At 38.6% G+C, this 27,606-nt stretch overlaps 1 protein-coding gene across 1 annotated transcript in view; it reads left to right on the top strand.

Moving 5' to 3' along the window:
- The window catches only part of ctu2 (cytosolic thiouridylase subunit 2 homolog (S. pombe)), a 46,109-nt gene that overhangs the window by 14,051 nt on the left and 4,452 nt on the right, over positions 1-27,606 (top strand). Inside the window, exons 7-10 of the mRNA XM_028809741.2 lie at positions 6,463-6,797; positions 7,115-7,250; positions 8,006-8,137; positions 26,771-26,862. Of these exons, the coding sequence (XP_028665574.2) occupies positions 6,463-6,797; positions 7,115-7,250; positions 8,006-8,137; positions 26,771-26,862 (695 nt within the window). The remainder of the gene's footprint in view (positions 1-6,462; positions 6,798-7,114; positions 7,251-8,005; positions 8,138-26,770; positions 26,863-27,606) is intronic.

Below are 27,606 nucleotides of genomic sequence, written 5' to 3' on the forward strand. Positions count from 1 at the left end.
ACATTATTGGCAAAAATTGCTCTCTAATCAAGCAACCGGGTTAGAACAAAAACCTGCAGCCACTGCGGCCCTCCAGGACTGTGATTGAGGACCCCTGTTCTAGAGGTATGTATTAGGTGGTGATTGTTGTTTTGCAATATGATGATAATTCAGTATTGCATTTGCACTTATAGGGATAATTACTTGAACTGATCCAGGGGCATTCTACAGTGCTAATGTTAGCTTCTGCATACTTTGTGCTAAGATAGGACATTTTATATAATTTGTTGTTTATGGTGTACATTTCTTGTTTGCCACCAAGTTATTATTATTATTAATGTGAATTCTGGAAGCCTCGCTGTTCATGAAATAGCAGATAGTACAGGGATTAGATTATAAATCAGTTTAACCTTTTCTTCATGAGCAAGGTCTGTGCACATTGGTTGCCTAGAATGTTGAATGCTGATACAAAGCATCACCACATCTAATATTTCAAAGAAGATCTTGATCTAACAAATTTAGAGTCGAGAGTAGTTTTGGGTGCAACTTTGGTACATTAGTATGGACTAGTTTCTAAAGAACAATGAAATAATGAAAGCATAGCAATTCTTAAACACCAAAGAATTCCAAAGTCAGTACCAATGCTGGCAAGATTAGGTGCACAATATCACATGATGGTGAGAGTGTAGTTCATTGATTTCAGGCGTTAAAGGGTTGCATAACCAGTCAATATTATGACGATTTGCTTTTTTCAATTGCAGCAATCAGTCAATGAAAAGCAGCAAGGAAAGCTATTGACGACCATTTCCCACCTTCTTATTCATGACCGTGCCTTTGCTCATGTGGCATGTAGGTCACAAAGGCAAAATTTCACAGCCACTGTATTCTCCAGACCTGGGGTCTCATGTATAACACCGTGCGTAGAACTCACAACATAACATGGCGTAAGCACAAATGCGGAAATGTTCGTATGCACAAAAAAATCCAGATGCATAAATCTATGCGAACGCCAACTTCCACGTTCTTCCGCTACATAATCCCGGTCAGTGTGAAAAGTAATGCACATGCATGCGCCTGCTGTCTCGTCCCAACTTCTCCGAGAATTACTCCTCTTTGAATATGCAAATCAATATAAATAGCCCTTAAGCTCAGCCTTCTGTGAAAAGACAATGGCAAAAGCACAAGGGAAAATAGAAGAATTTCAGCAAATACCAAGAGGAGGCAAGGAAAAACGTACTATATGTTGGTTTAAACAGTGGTATAAACAACAAAAGGAAGTTGATCGAGTGACATAGCGTGTCAGAGAAACTCGAAAGCTCAAGTTCACAAAGTCGCACAGTGCCTGAAATAAAAAGTTGTTAGATATCAAAGTCGCAGTGAAAAAGCAAGTCGTAGCCCACCGTCTGAGTGTCACATGAAAGCTTATTAGGGTACAGAGAAAAAAAAAAGGCACACAGTGGGGAAAAAAGCACGAAATATCAACTTTAATCTCGAAATTTCCACTTTAATCACGTAGTTTATTTTGTCATTAAAGTAGAACACCATAAACTTCATCTTAAATCACTAAATTTACTAGTTTCTCAAATCCCATCGTAACTAAAATAGCACGTTAAATGCTTTGTTTTGTATTTGATCTTCTATGTGCTCTGTGTGTAACTCAGTACGTGCTTCCAGTCTTTCGTCGTCTTCCGACACGACACAGAATCCATTACATTCGTAATATTACAGCTCTCTGAATAATTAAAATACTGAGATGTATATGTGATATCATTTTCATGATGATAGAAGTTAAAGCATGTTATTACACATGGGAACACAGTGGCGCAGTGATTGTTCATGTCTCACGCAAGATGCTTGCTGCACCTTGCGTGACCTTCGAAGAAATACTTTATTGTAGCAGTACTGTCTCATTCAAACATACTAACCCCCAATTCCTGTCCTTACTTTTCTTTCTTCAAATACCCAATCGCCACACAATCAGCTCTGTAATAGACGTTAAGCCATCTGTAAGCTTAGAACGCTGATTCTTCAAAAACTTTTAAGGAACATTGAAATATCTTCGTAGTAAGTGTTTAGTTATTCTATCCATCTATCCTTCCAGTTACAGAGGAATGGGGATTGTGGAAGAGAGGTGAAAAAGAGAGTGCAGGCAGGGTGGAATGGGTGGAGAAGAGTGTCAGGAGTAATTTGTGAAAGACGGGTATCAGCAAGAGTGAAAGGGGTGGTTTACAGGACGGTAGTGAGACCAGCTATGTGTTTTGTCTTGGTAGAGTAATATATATTGCTCTGCTTTCACCTATTGTATTATTAAGATGTAGCCTTTGTCAGAATGCCTCTAATCTCACAGACTTACCACTGTTTATAAGGTATTGTACCATATAACTCCTCCCCACCTTCCCTTCTATATCTATAGGCAATTAGATGTAGTAAAAGACAAGCAGGAGTTAAGTTACAACTTAAAACAATATATTATTGATAATATTCATAAATAATAACAATATGCAAAGTACATTTGAATATTGGCAACCATATAACCTGATTAAATGGTTATGTGTAGTTTCAGGCGGCACACAGACTTGTTAGTTATTTAAAATGTCTCTAGTTAAAGCATCATTCAGCTTTCTTAAGAACAGGCTGCATTGCCTGCCTCAATATGGCTGCCGAGTTGTGCTCTCCATTGTGTTGTCTTCTTCAGTTCATGGTGTGATGGTCTTCATCAGTTTGGTAAGAGAGAGAGAATGTGGTTGAGCAAGCAGATTTATAGATTCTCTGTCCAACCCCTAGAGCCAATAGGACATCGTAGTACTTAAAGGCCTCTGAGACAAGCCAATTCCAAACAGCCATACCTCAGACCAATGAGGAAATAGAACATCTTAACACCTGCACCCAAACCAAATGTTAAAGTACAGATTAGCAGTTAGACAACCTGGCTTTCTTGTGGGGGTTGAATGACTCTAGCAGAGAAACATTTGTGTCGAGTACTTCCCAAAACTCTGTCGTAAAATTCAAAGAGACTCAGTCGTAAAAGGGGGGTAAACATGAATGCTTCTCACTAATGTAACACTAAATTCCATTGCTTTGCCTAAATTACAAATAAAGACATACAAAATATTTATCAACTTATATGCAAAATCTTACATCACAACACTATGTTATATGGGTTGGAGACAGTGGCACTGCCCAGAAAGCAGGAGACAACAGAGTTAAAGACGCTAAGATTTGCACTGGGTGTGACGAGGATGGATAGGATTAGAAATGAGTACATTAGAGGGTCAGATCAAGTTGGATGGTTGGGAGACAAAGTCAGAGAGGCGAGATTGCATTGGTTTGGACATGTGCAGAGGAGAGATGCTGGGTATATTGGGAGAAGGATGCTAAGGATAGAGCTGCCAGGGAAGAGGAAAAGAGGAAGGCTTAAGCGAAGGTTTATGGATGTGGTGAGAGAGGACATGCAGGTGATGTGTGTAACAGAACAAGATGCAGAGGACAGAAAGATATGGAAGAAGATGATCCGCTGTGGCAACCCCTAACAGGAGCATCTGAAAGAAGAAGAAGATCTATCCTTCCAGTGTCGCACAAGCACCAGCAAGAATACAGCGCGAGGCAGGAACAATCCGTGAATGGAGCGCTAGCGTTGCAGCACCGTGTCCTCACATGTTTAACTATTAACAATATAGATTATTTAAAAGAAGTTAAAGTTTTATATATATATTATAATAAACATATTTTGCTGCATTTCATCTTAAAAATATCATCTTATGTAAATACGCACTTTATAAAGTGGCTCAGGTTGTGCAATATTATAACTCTAGTGCAAGTTTACAGTGAGGTAATTGTACAAACAGTTCTACAAGGAGCACTTGGACTGATTGAGTGCATTTATAGTTCTTGGGATTAAACTGTTTCTGAACCGCGAGGTCCGTACAGGAAAGGTTTTGAAGCGTTTGCCATGTGAGAGCAGTTCAATAGACAGCATGGCTGAGGCAGTGTGTGCTTGATGCTGTATACCGATAATTCTCTTTCCGGTCAGCTGCTGTAGATCTGTGATTCCCCACTCAGACATAGTGATATAAATACTCCGAGTGGTGCAGTGAGAGAAATATGGAAAAAGATGATCCGCTGTGGCAACCCCTAATGGGAGCAGCTGAAAGAAGAAAAAGAGGGTGCAGTGAGAGTAACAACGCTAAAGCAGCTATGGTATTTGGAATACTTTGGCTATTCCCTGGACCATTATATTGTTACAGGGTAATTACAATCAGATGCCTTAAGCTAATAAACAATATACAGTTAGTTTCAGTGTATATGATAAAGCCGCGTCAGGGATGTGGATCTAAAAAAGAAAGGGTGATCACAAAGGAATAGTAGCACTACTTTGCAGGGTGCCGCCAGTGTGTAAAACCGAGCGGAGAACTTGCGTATGGCAAGTTGGAGCTACTGTGAAAATGTGTGTGGATTTATGCCAAGTTTAGGTTTTATACATCGTGATTTGAGCATGGAAACGTTCGTATGCAACATTTTTGTGCGTACGCACCGTTTGTACATGAGGCCTCTGGCCTTGTTTGACTACTGCCTGTTCCCCAATATGAATGATCTCAAATCAGCCACAGAAGAGTGGTGTTTCAATGTAATGGAAGAACTTTGTGAATGTTCTTACAAGTGTATTAAGTCTTGAATGAATATGTTGAAGAAAAGAAAAAAAAACCCTTTGGGTTTACTAGTATTTCTTTAATTAGGTTAGGTTTTTGAGATTGACCGGGTTCCCAGTAATTCTTCAAAAGTCTTGGGAGGACCAGAGTCTTCCTGGAGGCACTGTCCTTCTGACCTCAGAGCCACCATCCATTTCCGTGCTCGTATTCTAGTACTGTGTTTAGTTTTTAGGGATCTTACCAGTTGTTTCCTCTACTAAAATGCATCTCTTTGTTATTTGACCATATATTCATCTCATAACACTTAGAGGTGGATGCTATAGTGGGATTCCTAACTTGTTGTTTTGCCTTTGTTTGTATGCTTGTCTAATTGCCTTGTTTTGTCTACGATTAGCTGCCTACTAGGCCAGGTGAGCAGTTGAAGACATTTACTCCCTGTTAGGCTGCCCAGTGTGGCATGGGAACAAATGTATGATCTACTCGTGTGTTAGTGCTAGTAGTGTATGGACTGTGTTGTTCTATTGCAGAGGTTTTCCTTCCTCTGAAAGGACCACTAAGGGAGTTTCTCTGCCATTTATAGGATTTACAAAATATTTCTGTAAGTTTAAGAAAGTTGGTAACACTTTTTATAATAACTGTCAAACATTATAAGATCATTATTTCATGTATGTTCAAAAGATTATAAATATCATTACAGTAATCCCTCCTCCATCGCGGGGGTTGCGTTCCAGAGCCACCCGCGAAATAAGAAAATCCGCGAAGTAGAAACCATATGTTTATATGGTTATTTTTATATTGTCATGCTTGGGTCACAGATTTGCGCAGAAACACAGGAGGTTGTAGAGAGACAGGAACGTTATTCAAACACTGCAAACAAACATTTGTCTCTTTTTCAAAAGTTTAAACTGTGCTCCATGACAAGACAGAGATGACAGTTCCGTCTCACAATTAAAAGAATGCAAACATATCTTCCTCTTCAAAGGAGTGCTTGTCAGGAGCACAGAATGTCACATAGATAGAGAGAAAAGCAAACAGATCAATAGGGCTGTTTTTCTTTTAAGTATGTGAAGCACCGCCGGCACAAAGCTGTTGAAGGCGGCAGCTCACACCCCCTCCGTCAGGAGCAGACAAAGTGAGACAGAGTTTGTTTTTCAATCAAAAATCAATACATGCCCTTCGAGCTTTTAAGTATGCGAAGCTCCGTGCAGCATGTCGTTTCAGGAAGCAGCTGCACAAAAGACCACAACGTGAAGATAATCTTTCAGCATTTTTAGACGAGCGTCCGTATCGTCTAGGTGTGCGAACAGCCCCCCTGCTCAATCCCCATACATCAGGATCAGAGAAAGTCAGCCGCAAAAGAAAGAGAAAAGTAAGTTGGGTTTCTTCTCAGCCATCTGCCAATAGCATCCCTTGTATGAAATCAGCTGGGCAAACCAACTGAGGAAGCATGTACCAGAAATTAAAAGACCCATTGTCCGCAGAAACCCGCGAAGCAGCGAAAAATCCGCGATATATATTTAAATATGCTTACATATAAAATCCGCGATGGAGTGAAGCCGCGAAGCGCGATATAGCGAGGGATTACTGTAATTGGTAATGATTCGTCACACCTAATCACAGCTTTAATTAGCCAATAGTAGACAACATATAATACTTTTTTGGATCACTACAAATCAATTTTCATTAGTTGATCTTTTTGCAGTGCATAACTTCATCCATTGTAAAGGTAAGTATAGGTTTATTATTGGAGAATATAACAGTTATCTAAAGATTTACTGAAAAGTTCATAGATTTTTTTTCAGATGCTGATTAGAAACAATGTGCTTTTGAATCTCAGGTTTTCAGCCTTCCTAGCTCAGTTCTGCAATCAATTTTTTCCCTTCCTACTGAAAAGGATGACCTTTACAAAGACGCTGTAGCTGGGTTCATGCAAAGCTGTCACACTTCAGTCAAGAAGAATCTCTGTCATGAGACAGTAGCTCAGGAAACCACTCTAACAGAGGATCATACCCATGCTTCACTCCTAAGCACACATGCTCATGCAAATGAGACATCAATCTCTGCATTCAGGGGCAAGTTTCCATTTTCTCCTGAGCAGACAGAAGCAGTAGAAAAACTGTTTGCATCTATGAAAACTCTAACAGCAAAAGAAGAGATGCTTCAGACACTCAGGTATATAAAAAATCTTTTTCATTGAAACAACCAAAAAACAAAAATTGTAGAAGCTGTTAGTCTACATCTGGTTAAGTATCTTATTATGTAAAAACAGATGTTATTTCTCCCCACGACAAATGCACATCTGTACCATCATTAAAAAATGTATATATTTGTAGTAAATGTTGAGCCCATATATGATTTAACACTTTTTGAAAGCAATTGCTTCTCTTGTAGATAATTGTAAAATGGTGAAAAAAATTTAGTAAACGAAGTAGGCAAGACTAAATAAGTTTCCTGATCTTTTAATAATAGCATTTTCTTTTGACATACAGGAAACACTTGATTCTGTACACTGCGAGAATCAAAGGTTATTCTAAGGTGATGATGGGAGACAGCTGTACTCGTTTAGCAGTGAAGTTGTTAGCCAATATCTGTCTTGGAAGAGGAGCTTTTCTTGCAATGGACACAGTAAGTTCCAGTCTTTTATGGTTTTCAAACAATTGTCGAAGGTAAAGTACATTTGAAATATGATTTTAAAAATAGCATGCATGCCAAGAGTTTTATTAAACAATATACTGTTTACTGTATACTTTATATTAAGCTTGTTTAATAAGAACATATGCTATTCACAATTTATAAAAATGACTATTACCTGAATTGCATGTTATAAATTCATTCATTATTCAATCCTGCTTTTACAGTGGCAGGGTAACATGAAAACATAGTCTGTCAGTGCAATAGTGGGTGCAAAGTTAAACAAACCTGAATGGTGTGGCTATACATTGAAGGGGTACACCTGTGCAATGTGATGTGAACTTTGTTGTTTTTTTGTTTTTTTTTTTAACATCATAACAAGCACGAACAACTCTGCATACATATTTTAACAGATTGGTACTATCAGTATAGAAAAGTGAAAATTACAGAATAATCCAGTAACTTTTTTTTGTTTATAGTATTTTAGCCATCAAGTCACACTTTACAATTAGTTGCAAAAGATGTAAAAGAGATGTACTTCATTTGTAAAAATATTAACATATCAACTTTTGATGTAAAGCCAATTTTAACTATTTTTTCCCTTATTTCATAAGCCACGCTGCCCATGTCTTCTCCCAGAGTGAATCATGTGTCCAATTTCTGTTGTGAATTCATTATATCCAAGTATAAATGTGAAATGCTGTAGGTACTACTGTTATATTTAACATTTTAAATTATTATTGAAATAGGGATTCTCTGATCCTCGCCATGGTGATATTACCATAATCCGTCCAATGAGAGAGTACTCCGCAAAAGAAATTGCATTTTATAACAAGCTATTTGGGGTTCCATCTGTTTTTACTGCAGGCCTGAATACAAAGGTAAGCAGTTTTTAGGTGTGTTTGCATGCTTGTTTGTCTCTCTGCATGAAACATCTCAGCCTCCCGTGGAACAATTTTGTTGAATTTTGGTACACACTTATTCTTCAACGAAATTTGTTGAGACAATTCAATGTTGAAATATCTCAAACAAAGCATACTATACAAGTTTGAAACTTCAATATCACTATTAAAGAGCATTTGGCAAACTCATTTAAGTTAAAACGGAGAACCATTTTGTGCCACTTCAGCTACGAATTAGTTTACAATTTTAGTTTTACCATGAGAAAGGTGGCATCAAAATATATATTGTGTATATTTTGCTCTTTTACTCATCCGATATCTGCTTGGATGACCAATGAAAGTTAATCTAACATGGGTGAAGGTGCATGTGCTTGCTGCTCATAGAAAAGATCACATCTCCTGCTGCTATAGGTAAGTTAGCTGTAAAAGTAATAAAAAAATAACCATAGACAAAAAAAATCTTTACTCAGTATTTATGTTACACTAAATGGCTGCATTATTAGCACATTATGATATAAAGAATGGAGTTCAACACTAAAAGGTGTTGGAACTAATAAATTCCACAGGAATGTGCATCTTTACTAAGTGATATAAACATAAGATGGTTTTAGAAAGGGAGCTGCAGTTGATATGAGGACATCCGATCGGAACTGCTTGGCATTCAACAAGGACTGATTTATGGTGAAGTCATATAAAGGATGACAAACACTGAGCTGTGGTTATGATTTATCCGTGCCCAAAGGGTCAGCAACTTTCAAAGTATCATCAGTCTTTGGTGCCATTAAAGATAAGAATGTATTAAAATACAGAACGTTACTGTAATAAATACATATCACTTTACCTTATGTGTTCTTTACTTTCTGTTTTTGTGCTCATTTTACCTGAAACCTGGTGGGGAAAAGCCTGATTTTTGTTACTGTGATAACATTTGTTTTAATCTATCCACCTGCTGCAAAGTTATAGTAATTTGCTTGGAACAAATTACTACAACTTTGCCTAGAAGCATATGTTCATGCAAACAATATGAACGTTTTGCAGTTGTAGTTGAACATCTAGTTGTTTTTTTTTTTTTTTTTTTTTTTAACACTAAGGTGCTTCTTGCTTGGCTTGCCAACCTCCCTGGCCTGTGCTGCTCGCGTATGTGGGTTTCACTTTCAACAAACAACAAATCTTTTAATTCTCGCGGATATGTCTCTTCATTGGGAAGAAACACTACTTTCCCCTGATGGCAACACGAATTAGACGATCTACAAGTCTCCGACTTAAAGTTTAAATCTGAACAATTTCTCCAATCTCTTTTTGCTGTTCTATTATTTCACCGAGTAATAATTTCTGTTTGTTTGCGCTAATGCGATCTTTACTATCATTTTTTTGAGATTTCCGAATTTTAGTACTTTCATTATCTCTAACCTGCTCTGCATGTGCATCACGCCAGCATTTTTGAATTCTTTACGACGTTCTATTTTGTCTTCTACTCTTTCTTTTATTTCTGGCCCCGGGTGTGGTTAAATCTCTTGGCACAAAGTCTCATCTCGCGGGACGTGAAAGTATCTCTCTTTTAAAAGCCATGTCTCGTCGCAGGATAAAAAGTACCTCTCGTACCAGGATTTTTTTATTATAATAGAAACAGTCAAATTGAAGAATACCATAAGGTGAAGAAACAAGCAAAATGTATCTTATTGTGGTGAAGATGTGATGCTCTGTATCTTGGATCAATACTTTGTATTGCCAAGTACTTTTCATTCATCTAGTATTAAATCTACTGAGACCTCCAAGTTCAAACTTAACTTTAATCAGAGAATACCTTTTAAGTGAAATGTCTTGCAGATCAAAAGATTTACTTAAATTTCTGCAATATGTTTAAAAACAAAAAACAAGATAGGAATAGGTTGTCATCTCTTCATTTCAATTGAGATGGAAGTATTACTATCTTTTAAAATAAATATTCTTCCAAAGCTCTTGTTTCTCAGAAGCTAAGATTGTCTTATCAGTTGTGATTTTGAAATCATAAATATTGACCCACTTCAGAATAGCGTAACTTGCAGTAAAATAACAGGTTCTAGCAGACATTTTGCTAGAATTACAAAAACTATTTACTTTATGGTTCAGTTCTTGGCCAAGTCAGCACTATCAAGACCGCTATAGGGAGCATCTTGAGATTGAAAGAATTGTTTATGGGATAGGTGATACAGAGCAACAGAGTGTTATATTGGTGACAGTGGATGACCAAAATCGTCCAGTTCTACTTGGAACGTTAATTAATCACGAAACAAATACAAAAGTATGAGATTAAAATACACAAACCCAGTTTAGTTATTTACTTGTACTTTCTGTTCGACAATCTTTTGAATATAAAGATAGGAAACTGTAAAAAATTAAAATTGTGGTTGCTGTTTTACTTTAAAATTTAAACACAATCATCCCAGTGGTGCACCGTTATCAACATAACATTACTTTTATTATTCCCTTTAGATGATATCTACTGTTTGTCCAATTCATCTAGTGTATTCTCTTTTAGCTGTATTATTCACAAAAACTATCAAAACAAATGTTGTTCATCCATGGATCTTGTGTTAAAAAATTACATGTCAATTAACTATTATAGCCACCATTTGTTGTTAGAATAACAGAAATCAAGTGGCATCATATTAATCGATGACATTTCAAAGTATAAATCATACTTACAGATTCAAAGAAATAATATAGTAATGGTATACATTGTAAATGTATTGGTCTTCTTTTGTTGAAAGGAAAATAGTTACCCTTATACCTCATATGTATGCATATACATGAGTGCATTTACTGTTTTTTTAACAGCTGTATTGTGCATCTGTGTTAGCCAGACATATCTGTCAGGCTGCCTGAATGCTTATGAACTCCTATTTTAGTTCTATAAATGTAGCATACTTAGGAATTAACTACTATGAAAGCAGCCGCTAAATAAGAAACCTTTCTTGCGCATAAGTAAGTAAACCATGGGATTCATTTCCTAAGTTACTGAAGGTATAAAACTATAGGAAAATGTGTCAGAATTGATCGGTCTGCTTTGAGACAATTAGTATAGAATTGAGAAGATATTGGACAAATGTAGGTTAACCTACATATGAACTTTGTTCAAAGTTATCCTATAGAGAAAAAGAAAACTCACACAAAATTTTCAGTTCAACACTATGGTTTCAGTAGGAGGTTTCCAGAGCTCTTGTGATACAGCTATTCACTTTCATATAGATAGAACTTCATTTGTCTCCAGGGGTAAATTTGGCTTTTGAAAGAAGCTCTTTAAATAAATACATATGTAAATGATTAGTAAGTAAGTAAGTAAATAAATCTTAGCAGTTTGATGCAAGCTCAATTACATATGTAGAAGAAGGAGCCAGGATACATTTGCTCTTCACAAAAACACTATTTAATCTAACCCTGTCTGCTAACAAAAAAACAAGTGAAAGTTTTGCATTTTGGATGGTGAGTTTCTTTCCTGGAGCCTGTATAGACATTTCACCACTGTTAAGAGAACCATGAATTTTGAATGGTGATAATGTATTCTGCAAATGAATGTCAGGCCTTCTTTCAGTGGCTTCAATTTAAGATGAAAATAGGGCCTACAGCATAAATATGATCTTAAATATTCCATAGAATGTCCAAAAAAATATTTGTAAAATAAAATGTCATACAGTGGTGCTAGAAAGTGTATGAAACCTTTAGAATTTTTTCTGTTTGTGCAAAAATAGGATCTAAAATGTGATTAGATTTTTTACTGGATAAAGAGAACTCAAACAAATGACACAAAGGCATTATACTTTATTGAGAAAAATTATACATATTTGAGTTTATATAAAAAAAAAAGTATGTGAATGTTTGCTTTCAGTAACTGGCATGACCCCACCTTGTGCAGCAATAATCTCAACTAAATGTTTCTGGTTTTCTGTTAATCAGCCCAGCATATCAGCTTGGAAGAATTTTAGCCCATTCCTCCTTGCAGAACTGCATCAACTTAGGGATGTTGGTGAATGTATTTAAATTAGCTGCCTGCTTGAGGTCCTTTACCACCATTTATACAAAGTTTAGGAATTTGATTCAGCCATTCAAAAACATGGAAGATTTCCATCCATCCATTTTCCAACCCGCTGAATCCGAACACAGAGTCACGGGGGTCTGCCGGAGCCAATCCCAGCCAACACAGGGCACAAGGCAGGAACCAATCCTGGGCAGGGTGCGAACCCACCGCAGACATGGAAGATTTGTTCTTCTTTAAACATGAGTTGTGTGTTGAGCTTCAGTGCACAGAAAGATACCCTGACATGTTTCTGTAGAATTTGCTGGTACAATTCAGAATTCATAGTTCCATAAATGCTGTTAAACTATTCTGGTCCAGAGGCAGCAAAGCATGCCCACACTATGCCATAGCCACTAACCACTTTGTTTCATAGATGGAGAAGGTTCTTATGCTGGATAGTGTTTGCTTTTTGTTAATCACAAAGCTTTTCATTTAAGCTAAAAAGTTCTATTTAGAATTCCTCCATGCACAGATCATTCTTCTAGTAACCTTCTGGTTTATTCACACAATCTTTAATAAACTTTAGGTGGGCAGCATTGTTCTTTTTGGAGAGCAGTGGCTTTCTCCTTGTAACCCTGCTATGTACACCATTGTTGTTCTGTGCTTTCTTGATGGACCTATCAACAGTGACATTAGTCAATACAAGAGAGGCTTTTAGCTCCTTAGACATTACCCTTTTAATTAGATCTCATGAAATATTGCACACCTTGTTCTTGAAGTGATCATGTTGGTTGACCACTCCTGGGAGGCTAATTTATTCTATTTGTATACAATTTGCCTAACAGTGAACAGGTGAAGTACAGAATCTTTAGAAATTTTATAATTACCTTTTTCCAACCTGGTGATCATCAACAACTTTTTTTCTGAGGTCCTCAGAAACCTTTGATTGAGGCATGGGACACCTCAACAACCCTGTGTGCTGAAGATGAGACTTTGATAGTGAGGACACTCGCACCTGATTGTCATCCCAATGATTGTAACACCTGACTCTCATTTCTCAGATAAACAGATAATAACTACAGGGTCACATACTCTTTCACATAGAAATATGTAACATTAGATTATTTGTCCTCAGTAAAGTATAGTGTGTTTGTTTGATTTAATTGTTTTTTTATCTAGTTTTATGACATAATGTAAAAATGTGATCATATTTTAGGCTATATTATGCAGAAATGTAGAAAATTCTGAAAGTTTCATAAACTTTCTAGCAGCACTGTTATTTGTAATAGTCAAACAACAGTGCAGGCCTGAACGCCATAGGAATGTTACAGCAAGTGGGTTGTTACTGCATGATAAACAAATATGATTCAGTTGAATCATTTTTTTTTTTCTCTATCCCTAGGAAGAAGTGTTAATGATTTGCTATCACACTTGATTATTAGATTATTAAAAGGTTTTGCTTTGAAAGCTCATTATTAATTGTTAAATATGTTTAATGTATAATGAAACTAAAGTTCAGGTAAGATAAATGTTTTGATAATTTGCTTAAGACAAAAATAATTCTCCTATTTTAAAATTCAGCGTTGTAACAAAGTCGCTATCAGGGCAGTTGATGGAACAGTGCTTATGGATGACACTGCACTTATAACCCTCTGGGCTGGCTGCTTAGAGCAGTTGTTTAAAGCTGATCCTCCGGCTAGGATGTTGTCTATCTCTGGGTCCACGGTTCTTGAGGCTGGTCTTCCAATTTACTGTGAACCACACAATCTCACTGAGATTGCAGAGGTGGTGAACCAGCTGAGGGTAGGGAACGCTCAGGGATCTATGGTATCTGGGGTGAACTTCTCCAGGCTGGTAGTAAGGCTGTCCTCCTAGCATTGCAAGCAATCTTTGCTTCCATTTAACTAACTGGAAAATGGGACTTGTCGTCCCTATCTGGAAAGGGAAAGGTGATCGCCTGGATTGTGGCAACTACAGGGGGATAACACTACTCTCTGTGCTGGGGTAAGGTCCTTGCTCGGGTCTTCCTCAATAGGATCTGTGATCACATGCTCACCTACTAGTGACCAGAGCAGTCTGGTTTTACGCCTAAGAAGTCTACCATCGACTGCATCCTGGCACAGAGGGTTCTCATCGAGCGCAGACTCGAATATCGGCAGAGTTCATTTACAGCCTTTTTTGTTTTTTGTAAATGTTCGACTTAGTTGATCGCGCCGCCCTGTGGGACATCCTGAGTCTTTGCAGGATCCTCCTCAAAGTTGCTGGATATCATGGCTGGCCTGTACACTGGTAGTTTTAGTGTTATGCAGAGTGGAGGCAGAACCTCTGCATTTTTCCCAGTTGATTCTAGGGTTCATCAGGAGCGAGTTCTTGCTCCTATTCTGTTCGATGCTTGCATGGACTGGGTGTTGGGCAGGGTCATGGGACTCTCGAGAGACTGAGTGAGGAGTCAGAGTGTCTGGGCTTGCGAATGTCCTGGGCAAAAAAACAAGATCTAGGCTTTTAATGACCTCTTGGCCACAGCCATCAGTAGTGAGCCTGTCTGTGGAGAGTGTGTCAACCTTGTGGAGAGGTTTGTTTACCTCAGCAGCGACATTCATGTCTCTGGTGACTCTTCCTATGAAGTAAGTAGACGAATTGGGAGAGGCTGGGGGGTTCATGCAAAAGGACGGAAGTCCAAGTTTATAGAGTCCTGGTACTACTTGTTTTGCTATATGGTTGTGAGACATGGATACTATCCAGTGACCTGAGACGAAGACTGGACAGCTTCGGTGCTGAGTCTTTTCGGAGAATTCTTGGGTACCACTGGTTTGACTTTGTGTCGTATGAGCAGTTGCTCATGGACTCCCGAATCAGGCACATTGCCTGCATTGTGAGGGAGCGTCAGTTACAGCACTGCAGCTATGTGGTGTGATTCCCCAAGGGTGATCCGGCTTGTAGGATCCTCATTGTTGAGGACCTGAGTGACTGGACCAGGCCAAGGGAACGCCCACCTAACACCTGGCTGCAGCAGATTGATGGTCGTTTCCAGAGGGTGGGACTGGACCGCGTGTCTGCCTGGGTGATTGCCAACCAGGATTGCTGTTTCGTCATATGGGTGTGGCAACACGCTGTACCAGTGCATGCTCCTCAACCTGATCTGGCTTGACTGTAATAGTACCTATTAGATTTGTGAAAATTGAATATCATACACGCTGTTACTTAAGCTTTAAAAGTACATTTTTAGATTCAAGTAAAGGAATCCTTTTGCCTTCTGCTTACTGTGCCTCTTATATTGTCTTCACATCAACAACAACAACTTTTATTTATATAGCACATTTTCATACAAATATTGTAGCCCAAAGTGCTTTACTTGATGAAGAAAGAGAGAAAAAAAGAAAAGTAAGAATTAAAATAAGAGAACACTAATTAACATAGAATAAAAGTAAGGTCCGATGGCCAGGGAGGACAGAAAAAACAAAAAAAAAATCCAGTGGAGAAAGAATAAAATCTGCAGGGGTTCCAGGCTATAAGACCACCCAGCCCCCTCTAGGCATTCTATCTAACATAAATGACCTTAATCAGTCCTCATTGTATTCAGAGTTCTCATGGAAGGACTTGATGATGATGGTCACGTGGAGTTCTGGTCTTTAATCCATCAATGTAGCGACATCATGCAGCTTTGATTAAGTGGTGGTGACGCATGTCGCCACCACAGAAAACCGGAAAAAGAACAGAAGAGAGAGTAGGGGTTAGTACGGATTTTGGAGCCACCATGAATAATAATGATAATTAATTGAATATACAGAGCATCAGGATTAAACTAAAACGAACCTATGAGAAAGCCATGTTAAAGTAATGTGTTTTTAAAGTGCTCCACTGTTTTAGCCTGGCAAATTTCTATTGGTAAACTATTCCAGATTTTCCAGCAGGAGGCCACCTCACCACTTCTTTTAAGTTTAGCTCTTGGAATTCTAAGCAGACACTCATTTGAAGATCTAAGGTTACGATTTGGAGTGTAAGGTGTCAGACATTCCGATATATAAGATGGAGCAAGATTATTTAAGGCTTTGTAAACCATAAGCAGTATTTTAAAGTCAATTCTGAATGACACAGGTAACCAGTGTAGTGACATCAAAACTGGAGAAATGTGCTCAGATTTTCTTTTCCTAGTTAGGATTCTAGCAGCTGCATTCTGCACTAGTTGCAATTGATTGATGTCTTTTTTGGGTAGTCCTGATCAGTCAAATGCTGTCTTGTTCCAAAGTGTCATAAGCTCTTGTTGAACTGCAAGGCTTTTTGTAAATAAATGAAAGCTTAACTTGCTCAATACATAACTGCCTCTGTCAATGCATCATCTTTATTGGTGTTCCTTTCTTTATCCTTTGTGTTTTGGAAGCAGACCAAGTTGGCTCTTGTTATACAGAGGCAAAGATCAGAAGTGACAAGGTATTGAGAAGATATTATGAGCCATTTCTGGTGCTATAATACCAGAAATAAAAAGACAAGATAAGACTGTCCTACCAATGCAGAGCAAATCTTCAGGATGAAGAAAATTCCAAAGCTAAGAACTTAGTTTAAAACTCTGAATATTCCTAGGACCTCCCAGTCCACAATAAAAGGGGTAAATAGTCCATGCTGCAGTTATGCAGGAGACATACATTTATTTCAGAATTGAAGCTTATTGCTCAGGGGACAATATGCAACAAAGATATGCTATATCTACTTTTTATACACTGTGGTACATCGGTATACAGTTCATCCGGAAACTATTCACAGCGTATCACTTTTTCCACATTTTCTTATGTTACAGCCTTATTCCAAAATGGATTAAATTCATTATTTCCCTCAGAATTCTACACACAACGCCCCATAATGACAACGTGAAAAAAGTTTACTTGAGGTTTTTGCGCTACTACAATGGTTGGGTGACACAAAACACGGCGTCAATCCAGCTGTAAGCCGCGTTGACTGTTCATTTGCCTTCCATGGCCACCGCTTCAAATGTATTTCATGGAAACAACACTTCTTTCAATGTTATACAGATTCCTGCATCAAGTAACTGCACAAGCGCTACACTGAATGGATCAACGTGTGTCTACCCGGCGCAGAGAGGCGTGGGTAAGCCGTTGAACCCCATTCATGCTGCAAACCAGGGAATTCCCAGTAAGTGCGAGTCATATGCTCACACTGATTATGTCCCTGCCCTTTGTACACACACACCCCCCCTCCCCTCGCTACTACCATGGTCGGGTGACTTGGTGGATTATATATAGAAAAGCAGCCAAAACCGCAAAGAACAATGAAAAGTCTATGTGACTCACAGGTGCATGTGGACTGTGCAAAGAGGAAAACGACTCAGGTGACGAGTTGGGGTTGGGCACATGAGCAGGCAGTGCATACTGCAGACTAGCATGACGGAGGGGGCGGAATGGGCGTCCTTCCCCTCTCCTCCCGTTCCACCCTCCGCGCACGAGCGCCGTCCACCCCCATCCCTCGCTCTAGGAGGAGAAGCCGCGATGGCAGTCCGCCAGTTTTCAGTCATGGACAATTGTATGTTGGTTCGTTCCGTGCATTGTTACAATGTTACTTTTCTTGGTGATTTATTACATTACCGATTTTTCAAATGTTAATTTTCTCCCTGTGCTTAAAAATCTTTAAAAAAGTGGCCTGATTATGCGGCGTATGGTACGCCGCGGGTTGGCTAGTATAATATAAAATCCTAAGCCTATAAGTGCAACGATTTTATGTCACGTTTTGTGTCACACTTTAAATCTGGCTTATTTTAAAACCTACATATATATGTTTGGTATCGGTCTTTTCAGAATTTATTGTTTTTAAGGTGATGTTAGATTTTCAGATTCTTATTCTGTTTTTAAATTATAAACTAAAATATCAAGAAGGTTGAGTTACGATGACCCATTGCATACCACTTTAGTTTTCATGTAATTTTTCCTGTTTATTTAAATGAGTCATTTTTAAAAAAAAAAAGTTGTATCTATAAGAATGTCAGTTAAAATGAATGGATCGTTTATTTAGTCTCTTATAAATACTCATCGAGCATAGTGGACCTCAGTTTAACAGGTATACTCCAATCAGTAATGATTTTTACTCTTTTAAATAATAATTAATTTTTCTTTTACATATTTATAGAATTTCGTGATTTTGACTCCAATAAATAATAATTTTTCTTTTGTACATTTACAGATTTTACTAATATTCTGGCAACTGGGTTGGGCACCAAAGGTGCCAGGGGAACTTGGCCCCCCTAGTTCTACCGTAAAGCTTTGTTCTATTCTGATTTGTGATATTTTAAATGTACAAATTAAAAAGCTCTGCACAAGAAAACTTGTCTATAAATTAAAAGCCTCGGGCAACAATCATTTGAACACCGCTGCATATGCTGCTGTTTGTTTTTTTTTTTTGTTTTTTTTTATTTAATCTAAACAACATGTACATCAAATAAATGAGATTTTTTCCCCTATTTTACTGCATTTTTAAAGAAGTTGTACGTTATTCTTACTGGCTTACATGTTGTGGAAGATAGGAGCATTCTGAACCCCAGACCACATGTACACCATGTGATAGACGCCCGGGGACCTTGCCCCACCGTGACGCTGAGAGAGGGGCAGTGTTTTCCCCTTTCGCCACACCCAGAAGTACTGCCAGAAGAGGAGCTGAACTCGTAGGCAGCACTTCCTCCACACACGGAAGTGCTGCTGGATGTTAATTGGGAAGCACCTGGAGCACTTCCAGGTGCTGTATAAAAGAGGTCGCCTCACTCTTCTCGGGGAGCCGGAGTCAGGTGGCAGTGGACAGAGCTTGCAGGAAAGGAGTGGAGGCGACTGAAGGCCTGAGTATTGTGCTGATTTCTACACTGTGTTTGTGCTGTGTGGAAAAGGGAGAAATAAACGTTGTCGCAGGAGGTTGGGGGACAGACCCAGCCGGGACGCCTGGAAGGACCGGGAGGTGGCGTGTTCATCCTCCGGGCCACGAGGGGGCAACGGAAGGAGAGCAAGGTGGCTGAAGGCGCCCGAGTCTCGGAGAGCCCGGGAAAGGTGCATTTCCACCACACCCGGGAATATGGACGTCGATCCTTCCAGGTGCTCTCCCGTCACTTCCGCCACACCAGGAAGTGTTGTCAGGCAGAGCACCTGGAGCTCATCCAGGCAAGAATAAAAGGGGCCGCCTCCCTCCAATCAGTGAGCTGGAGTCGGGAGTGGGAGCAGGACAAAACTCTCGTGGAGAGAGGAAAGGCGGCCCAGGGACAGTGAGAGAACGGCCCAGGACAAAGGTGATTGGGGCTAGAAGCACAGTGTGTTGTGCGGGACTGTGTTGTGTTGGTATTGGAGAGCAGAAATAAACGTGCATTTTATAAAGATGCGGTGTCTGTCTGATGGTGTCCGGGCAAGTCTCACAACGTGTGTGATTTTAGACATTGTGAGCCTCAGTGACTGTCTGTGTCCAGGCGGATCTTTCACAACCAACACAAGTCCTGTGTTTAAGAGAGTCTTATGTAATAGAAATACCTCCAAACAGGCTTCCTCTGCACACAGAGCAGTGCAGGATGCTGCAGTTATCTTCTCCTCATTCTTCCTCTATTCCTCTCCAGATGACCTAGCCCAACTCCACTCCTGGCTCTGACTCACCCGGCTAAGGACCTGGGAGTTCTTCTGGTGCAACAATATTGCATCCAGGAAGAAATTCCAGGTCAGGTGGATACTCTTCAGGACAGGTGAGCTTCCCTCCAGCAGCACCCAAGGACCCCAACAGGGCTGCCAGTTAGAATTGCTACTCCCATGCATCCTTGGTTGTCCAGATAGGAGACACGCTAGAAGGATTCTGCTATGCACTGTACAGAGGGGACACACAGTACCGGGAGGCAGTCTCCCACTGACCTTCCATTATAAGGGAACAGTATGCATCTTGGTCGGGATGCTAGCCCATCCCTGCCTTTTAATTGCAACGTATATTCTGAATTCCTAATTTGTACAATATTTGTAATGCATCATTGTTATGACATGATTAACTGGAGCTTTGCAGAGAAAAGCAAGTCATGTCTGTAAGCTTCAAAACATTGTAAGTAGACAGGAAAAGGAGTGTAGAGTTAGTCTTGGTTGTGCTGTTTTGCATTTTTTATTTATAGTGTAATACATTTAAATTTGAAGACATTTGCTATTAATCTACATAGGACTGACTTTTTCTTAATAAATAAAATATATAAATAAAATGTATTAACAAGTGACAGTAATAAACCGTGTATCTCACAAGTTCCCTAAATATCAGGTGTTAAGCCAATACATAAACTATGAAACTGGTCTGCTTAGATCAGGGTTGGGCAAAGTCAATCCTGGGGGGCCGCAGAGGCTGCAGGTTTTTGCTCCAACCCAGTTGCTTAATTAGACAACAATCCTTGCCAAAAATTTAATTTCATGGTTTGTTAGTGCTTTAACTCTGCTGTATCAGGCCATTCTCATATCCTAGATGTTCTTCCCCTTTGTAAGGATATCATCCAAATGATTTGAAGGCTAAAATGGGTGAGTAATACTCAGTCTTTCACTTTTTTCTCTTCACTTTCCTTCCAAGTATTTAATTAAACCCAATAGTGCATGATAAATACACAGGGGTGTAAACGGTAACAAGCTAAATGGAGAAAAGCTGCTTTCTTTTGTCATTTGAATCTTATTGCTAATAAAAGCCATTAAAAACCAAGAGAACAGCTGTTTAAGACTAAAACAAGCAATAAAGGTTCAGAATTGTAGCTAGCGAGACCACTAAAGTGAAGCACAAGTGTTACTTGAGCAATAAGTTTTTCTTATTAAGCAACTGGGTTGGAACAAAAACCTGCAACCACTGAGGCCCTCCAGGAATGACTCTGCCCACCCCTGGCTTGGATGTTTCAGTTGTCTAACTTTTGGGACCTTGCAAATACCTGCATTTTGATTTATTTGCTAAAAAGGCAAAAACTCTTGGGAAATCAATTTCCTAGTGTAAATCCTGAAAATTAACTTTATTGCTAAAAAGAAACCATTTGGATGTAGTTTGATTTGGTGAAGCGCATACAAATAAAATCAGTTAAAAATGCAACATAAAGACAAAAGTAATCCACGTACCCTACAGCCCACAAGCAAATGGCAGAAGTCACAGTTTTCACATTCGTCAGATTATTGTGGGTGACTCTTGGGTCAGGATTTTAAATGGTTATGGTTAAATAAAGGATAAATTAACAAGCTTGCATACCATAGTGCTGTTGATGACAGTGAAACCACTAATAAATTAAGCAGTGAGTTCTTTGCAGATAGACTTTATTAAGGGGACACATTTCAAAAGTAATTGCCCCAATGATAGTCCTGATTTTGATCAGGCATGCTTCATTTTATGTAAAGATTTTCTTTCTTAAAATAATTTTATCTAATTTTTACCCTTAATTATTTTGAGCAAAGAACACAAACTTTAACAGGCTTCAAGTAGTAGTTAAATCTGAGTGGAGCAGTATTACTGTGTTTAATTTTAAATTGAGTGTCACAGCATATCTTTGGCAGTTTATGATCATGGTATTTATTGTACTGCTATAGTTTAGTAGACAGAAAAAAAACAATTTAGTGTTTCAAAAAAAAAAAAAAAAAATTCTACAATGCTACCAAGCTGTGCTAAGTAAAGATGACACTCCTCATGCCAGTAAACTAATTAAACAGAGGCATTGACATAAAGGCTTGATATTTAATCCCTTTTGCAAATAACCTTGTCGCTGGCAGTGCCTTTCTTTGAATAGTTTGCACATTATGCAAACATGAGTGAATAATGAGCATGAAATTCTAAACCTTTTATACAATCTCAAATGTAATTCTGCTAATTTGCACTTTAGATAACTGAAGTTCAAATTGTATTTTAACAAAATCCATTTACCCAAAGCCTATTTTGCAAAGTCTATGCCACTCTGGATTTGGGGTTTTACTTCTTTTTGTCATTGACACTTTTCCAGTATGCAGCGCTGATGTTTAATAAATTGTATAACAATTTATTTTCCAATTATTCTTGTAAGGCAGGCTGGCTTGGATGGGCGAAATGTTACATTTTATGTTTTATCCATACCTTTCAATAATAAAACATGTCTACTGGATTAGGTTAGTATACAATTATAGTAAAAAAAAAAAAAAATGAGATTGATATGCCCTAGAGCACTGGTGTCGAACTCCAGGCCTGGAGGGCCGCAGTGGCTGCAGGTTTTCTTTCTAACCCTTTTCCTAATCAGTGTCCAGTTTTAACTGCTAATTAACTTCTTTTCTCTCTATTTTAATAGCCTTGTTTTTAATGATTAAGTCTTCTGAATTGATTCTTTTCTTCATTAAATCACAGCTAAACAGAAATGAGATGTGAAACAAGCCAACAAATGGCCAGCTAAATTGGGGCTTCAAACTCCAATTTCATTCCAATATGAGAAGCTGGTTGTTGCTGTTAATTAAACCCATTATTCAATTCCATAGCTTGTTGCTGCTCTCATTCTGTCACAGCAGACATTTCCAAAACTGTTGCTCTTCTATTATTTTCTTGGTGACCCGAGAGATCAGCCTTACTGAGAACCTTTACCTTTCTTTATTTTTACATTTTGTTGGATGGGTACAGGTGAGCTGGTCATGTGGAGGCTTGTTTTGTGTCTCATTACTGTCTGGCTGCTAATTAAGGAAAAAGACAACTAAGGGGGCTGAGTCAAGCTAATTAAAACTAAGGCTAAAGAAGTTAATTAGCATCAAAAACTGGTTACTAATTAAGAAGATGGTTAGAATGAAAACCTGCAGCCACTGTGGCCCTCCAGGACTGGAGTTCGACACCCCTGCCCTAGAGAAAGGAAGAATCCGACAAAGGCGATTGAATACAAATCTGTTAAAAGCATTTAAAACGTACATCTATAGGTTATGGTGAGTAGTGGAGCTCTCCTTTGTAGATTCATCTCCTTTATTATATTTCTTTGATTTTTTTCTTACTGCCTCTGCTAATCATGAAACTGCTTTCTAAACCTGGAAGTTTTGATCTATTCCCCATAACTCTTTGACTATTTGTAATACTTTCCAAATATAATTGTACATGTTTTATCTAAAACAAGTAAAGAACAGAATACAGTAATCCCTCCTCCATCGCGGGGGTTGCGTTCCAGAGCCACCCGCGAAATAAGAAAATCCGCGAAGTAGAAACCATATGTTTATATGGTTATTTTTATATACAGTAATCCCTCCTCCATCGCGGGGGTTGTGTTCCAGAGCCATCCGCGAAGTAGAAACCATATGTTTATATGGTTATTTTTATATTGTCATGCTTGGGTCACAGATTTGCGCAGAAACACAGGAGGTTGTAGAGAGACAGGAACGTTATTCAAACACTGCAAACAAACATTTGTCTCTTTTTCAAAAGTTTAAACTGTGCTCCATGAGAAGACAGAGATGACAGTTCCGTCTCACAATTAAAAGAATGCAAACATATCTTCCTCTTCAAAAGAGTGCGTGTCAGGAGCACAGGCTGTCAGAGAGATAGAGAGAAAAACAAACAAATCTATAGGGCTGTTTGGCTTTTAAGTATGCGAAGCACCGCGGCACAAAGCTGTTGAAGGCGGCAGCTCACACCCCCTCCGTCAGGAGCAGACAGAGAGAGAGACAGAGTTTGTTTTTCAATCAAAAATCAATACGTGCCCTTCGAGCTTTTAAGTATGCGAAGCACTGTGCAGCATGTCGTTTCAGGAAGCAGCTGCACAAAAGATAGCAACGTGAAGATAATCTTTCAGAATTTTTAGACGAGCGTCCGTATCGTCTAGGTGTGCGAACAGCCCCCCTGCTCAATCCCCATACGTCAGGATCAGAGAAAGTCCGCGCAAGAGAGACAGAGAAAAGTAAGCTGGGTAGCTTCTCAGCCATCTGCCAATAGCGTCCCTTGTATGAAATCAACTGGGCAAACCAACTGAGGAAGCATGTACCAGAAATTAAAAGACCCATTGTCCGCAGAAACCCGCGAAGCAGCGAAAAATCCGTGATATATATTTAAATATGCTTACATATAAAATCCGCGATGGAGTGAAGCCGCGAAAGGCGAAGCGCGATATAGCGAGGGATTACTGTATTTTAAGCCCTTATAAACTCTCCCACACTATTATAAACATTTCACGCACAGTTATACAGCATAAACCCTTTGTATTCTCTTAGATATTAGGTAAGATTCATTGAAATTATGTATGTAAACACAGTTTACATACAGTAAAAACCTAAATATTATTTTAAAGATATCGAGCGTCTCCGATATCAATACGTTACAGCCATTACAACAGACAGGCCACCAGCAATAAATACGTACAATACAAGAAAAATTGTATACAGTAAAATGTGTGTACAGCGACACTAAACTATGTACATGTAATAAGTACTGTACGTAAATAATTAATTATGGTTACTCACCAGCAATGACATGACGACTTGTCCGATAACGATGAGTTTAATTTTACTGCACAACAAAGGATAGCGTTACAGCTCTTCTAAAGGAGCCTCTTCAGGCGACTGTTTAGTACCGCCGTTGTTCTTCTTCCATCACTCTTTAATCCAAATCCCTAAAGCAGATTCCATCCAGACTACTGCCTTATCACGTCCACTTGCAACTTGTTTTGCGCCCTGATTAAAGGACACTGCGGCCATAGATCTTATATGCTTTTCCTCCTTTTTAAATAAAAAGAATCGTGGACTCATTGATGCTGTAATTGTGTCCTGCAGTGGTGTAGCTGTTTCCTTCCTTCAACATATCCAAAACTTTTACCTTTTCTGCAATCCTGAAGCATTAGCAGTAACGTGCATTAATTCTGAATGAGTGAGATTAGACTTCCTGGTTAATGCAGCACTCCGTTGCTGAGCCAATCAGCAGCACACAGGAACTTAACCGCGTGCTCTGATTGGGTAGCTTCTCAGCCATCCGCCAATAGCGTCCCTTGTTTGAATTCAAATGCGTCCCTTGTTTGAATTCAAATGGGCAAATCAACTGAGGAAGCACATGTACTGTAGACCGCAGACATCCGCGAAGCAGTGAAAAATCCGCGATATATATTCACATATGCTTACATTTAAAATCCGCGATGGAGTGAAGCCGCGAAAGACGAAGCGCGATATAGCGAGGGATCACTGTATCTTTAATAAGAAAGATTCATCAATGTGTCAGTGATGCCTTTCTTGCAATCTGAAAATTTAAACAGGTTTGGTGGCATTATTACTTTATTTCAAAAAGCCTCCTGAATTTCTTCAGTTTGTGAAAAATGCTTATTTTCATTTGTCTCCAGAATACACGGCAAGGGAGCAGGGTGGGGAGTGGAATGGCCTTGCAGTCTGGTTCTCCCACTGCCACGAAAACAACTTATAAATGGGTCTGTGTTGAAATACCGTCAAAATGAAGAATCTACAATGCTGTGGAAAAAATCATCACAGATACGAGTATTAACATATATTAATATGAGATCCATTCTACAAAGGGCAGTGTCAGCTTCTCCAGACATAATAGTGCCCATGTTTGTCCTGTTGAGTTATCTGCATGCACAGCATTATCACAGAACTTTGCATTTTGGCAAACCTGAGGTAAACAGGCTTGTTCTCCTTGGTGAATACTCATGTTCATCATTCTTTTCTGCAGTGGATCATAGCTGATTGCCAATAACCACCATACAAAATTTCCAAAGATGGACAATGTTAGGTTTTTATTGTGAGGGCCTACCTGGTTATACGGGGTATGTTTTTCTTGTTTTGCTTATTTAAGTTATTTACAAAACAAAGTGCCACCAAAGTTTAATGCCATTTCTTTCTCTAACAAACATCTTGATATGCTACCACAAGTCATGAAACAAATGAACAAAATTCACTGTGAAAAATGATAAGTAATGCAAATAGATAAACTGCAACAAAAGCTGTTTAATGGCAGTTCAGATTCCTGAGAGAAAACAGAAATATTCCAAAAAAAATGTAGTGGCTCGCTGGTTCAACAAATGACATCTGCATGGTAAACATTCCTATTAACACAGAGTACCATCATTTAAATAAGATGGCTGAGGAACGTGACAAAGAGCTCTGAAAGTCAACCAGGTTGTGCCACCTGGTGGGAAAAACTCAGTGAGGAGCTTTTGTTGGCCTGGTTGTCTGTTAGGATGAATTGGCCCATCAGTCAAGTAAACGAGTAAATAAATAAATAATAATAATTTATTACATTTATATAGCGCTTTCATCATGTAAATGTTTGGACGTGTGTTAATAAATATTGTTTTACATAATATAAAGTCTTGTATTTAAATATGTACAGTACTTGTAAGTATGGTAAATTGTTCATAATATGCTTTTATTGCTTAAAGTGAAATTAATTGTGTATGGAGAAGATTAACGTGTGTGCTCAAATGACTTTGGAACGAAACACATTTGAATCTAAAGGAAACCACGACTGGTGGAGTCTCTTGGTTTATGGGTGAGCTTGTTACCGTCTCTAGATGAGTACGTTGGCGGTAGCCTTACCTGATCTTGCCCTAGCTGCTCTGTCTTAGTTCTTTGGCTGCTAGCGTTGACATTTCCTTTTAGGCTGACACAACATTCAGGACAAGTAAATGCAATTTGACACATTTCCACTTTTTTTCCCAGGCACCAGAAAAGGCCAGCATCCAACACTTGACAGAGAGCTTTATTGTCAAACTCCAGGCAGACTTTCCTTCCACGGTCAGCACTATTTACAGGTTAGTTTGTGTGCACTCATCTCCTTGCATATTGTCACTTGTTGTAGTTCTGTTCTTGTAACCATGCTTCCATTTTCTTGAAATGAGAATTTGCTGTGGTTACAAAATCATATTAAAACATTAATAGCAGGGACATGACATAACTGGCTCAAGTTGACAAGAGGTGGACAGCACTTGGTTAATTAAAAAAAATGTAGCTTAACCATCTGTTATTTGGATATTTTCTAGATAAAATGTTTGGGACAGTTATTAAAAAGTAAGACGAATGAGTGCCCACTCTGCCTAGAGGCTTGGCAACTTGAAGGAACGAGATATAAATGTGTGTAATTTAAGGCCTTTGTTTTGCTCTTTATTTGAATTATATGAAAAGGACATTTCACTTATGTGGACTTATTAAATTCATATGTAGACAGTGAGATGGGTGATGAGGTTACATGTTTCTGTTAATTTTTTTTAATGCTTAATAAGAGTGAATTCAAAATATTTCTTTCTATTTCAAAACCAAGCAGCACAATGCCAATTATCATGTCCTATCCAAGGTAGTGAAATTAAATGACTTTATCTCCATCCATTCTCACCATACAAACACACACTTACTTAAAATTTTCAATAGTTATTTTTATGTAGCTTAAATGTACCTCAATTTGGAGGAGCATTGACTACTTCTGTGTGGCCCATGCAAAACAGGTGTGGCTGTTGACCCTTCACTCAGAATGAAGGTTGAGCAACTTTACACAAGAATGT

Source organism: Erpetoichthys calabaricus, chromosome 9 (assembly GCF_900747795.2).
Source record: "Erpetoichthys calabaricus chromosome 9, fErpCal1.3, whole genome shotgun sequence".
Classification (NCBI taxonomy): domain Eukaryota; kingdom Metazoa; phylum Chordata; class Cladistia; order Polypteriformes; family Polypteridae; genus Erpetoichthys; species Erpetoichthys calabaricus.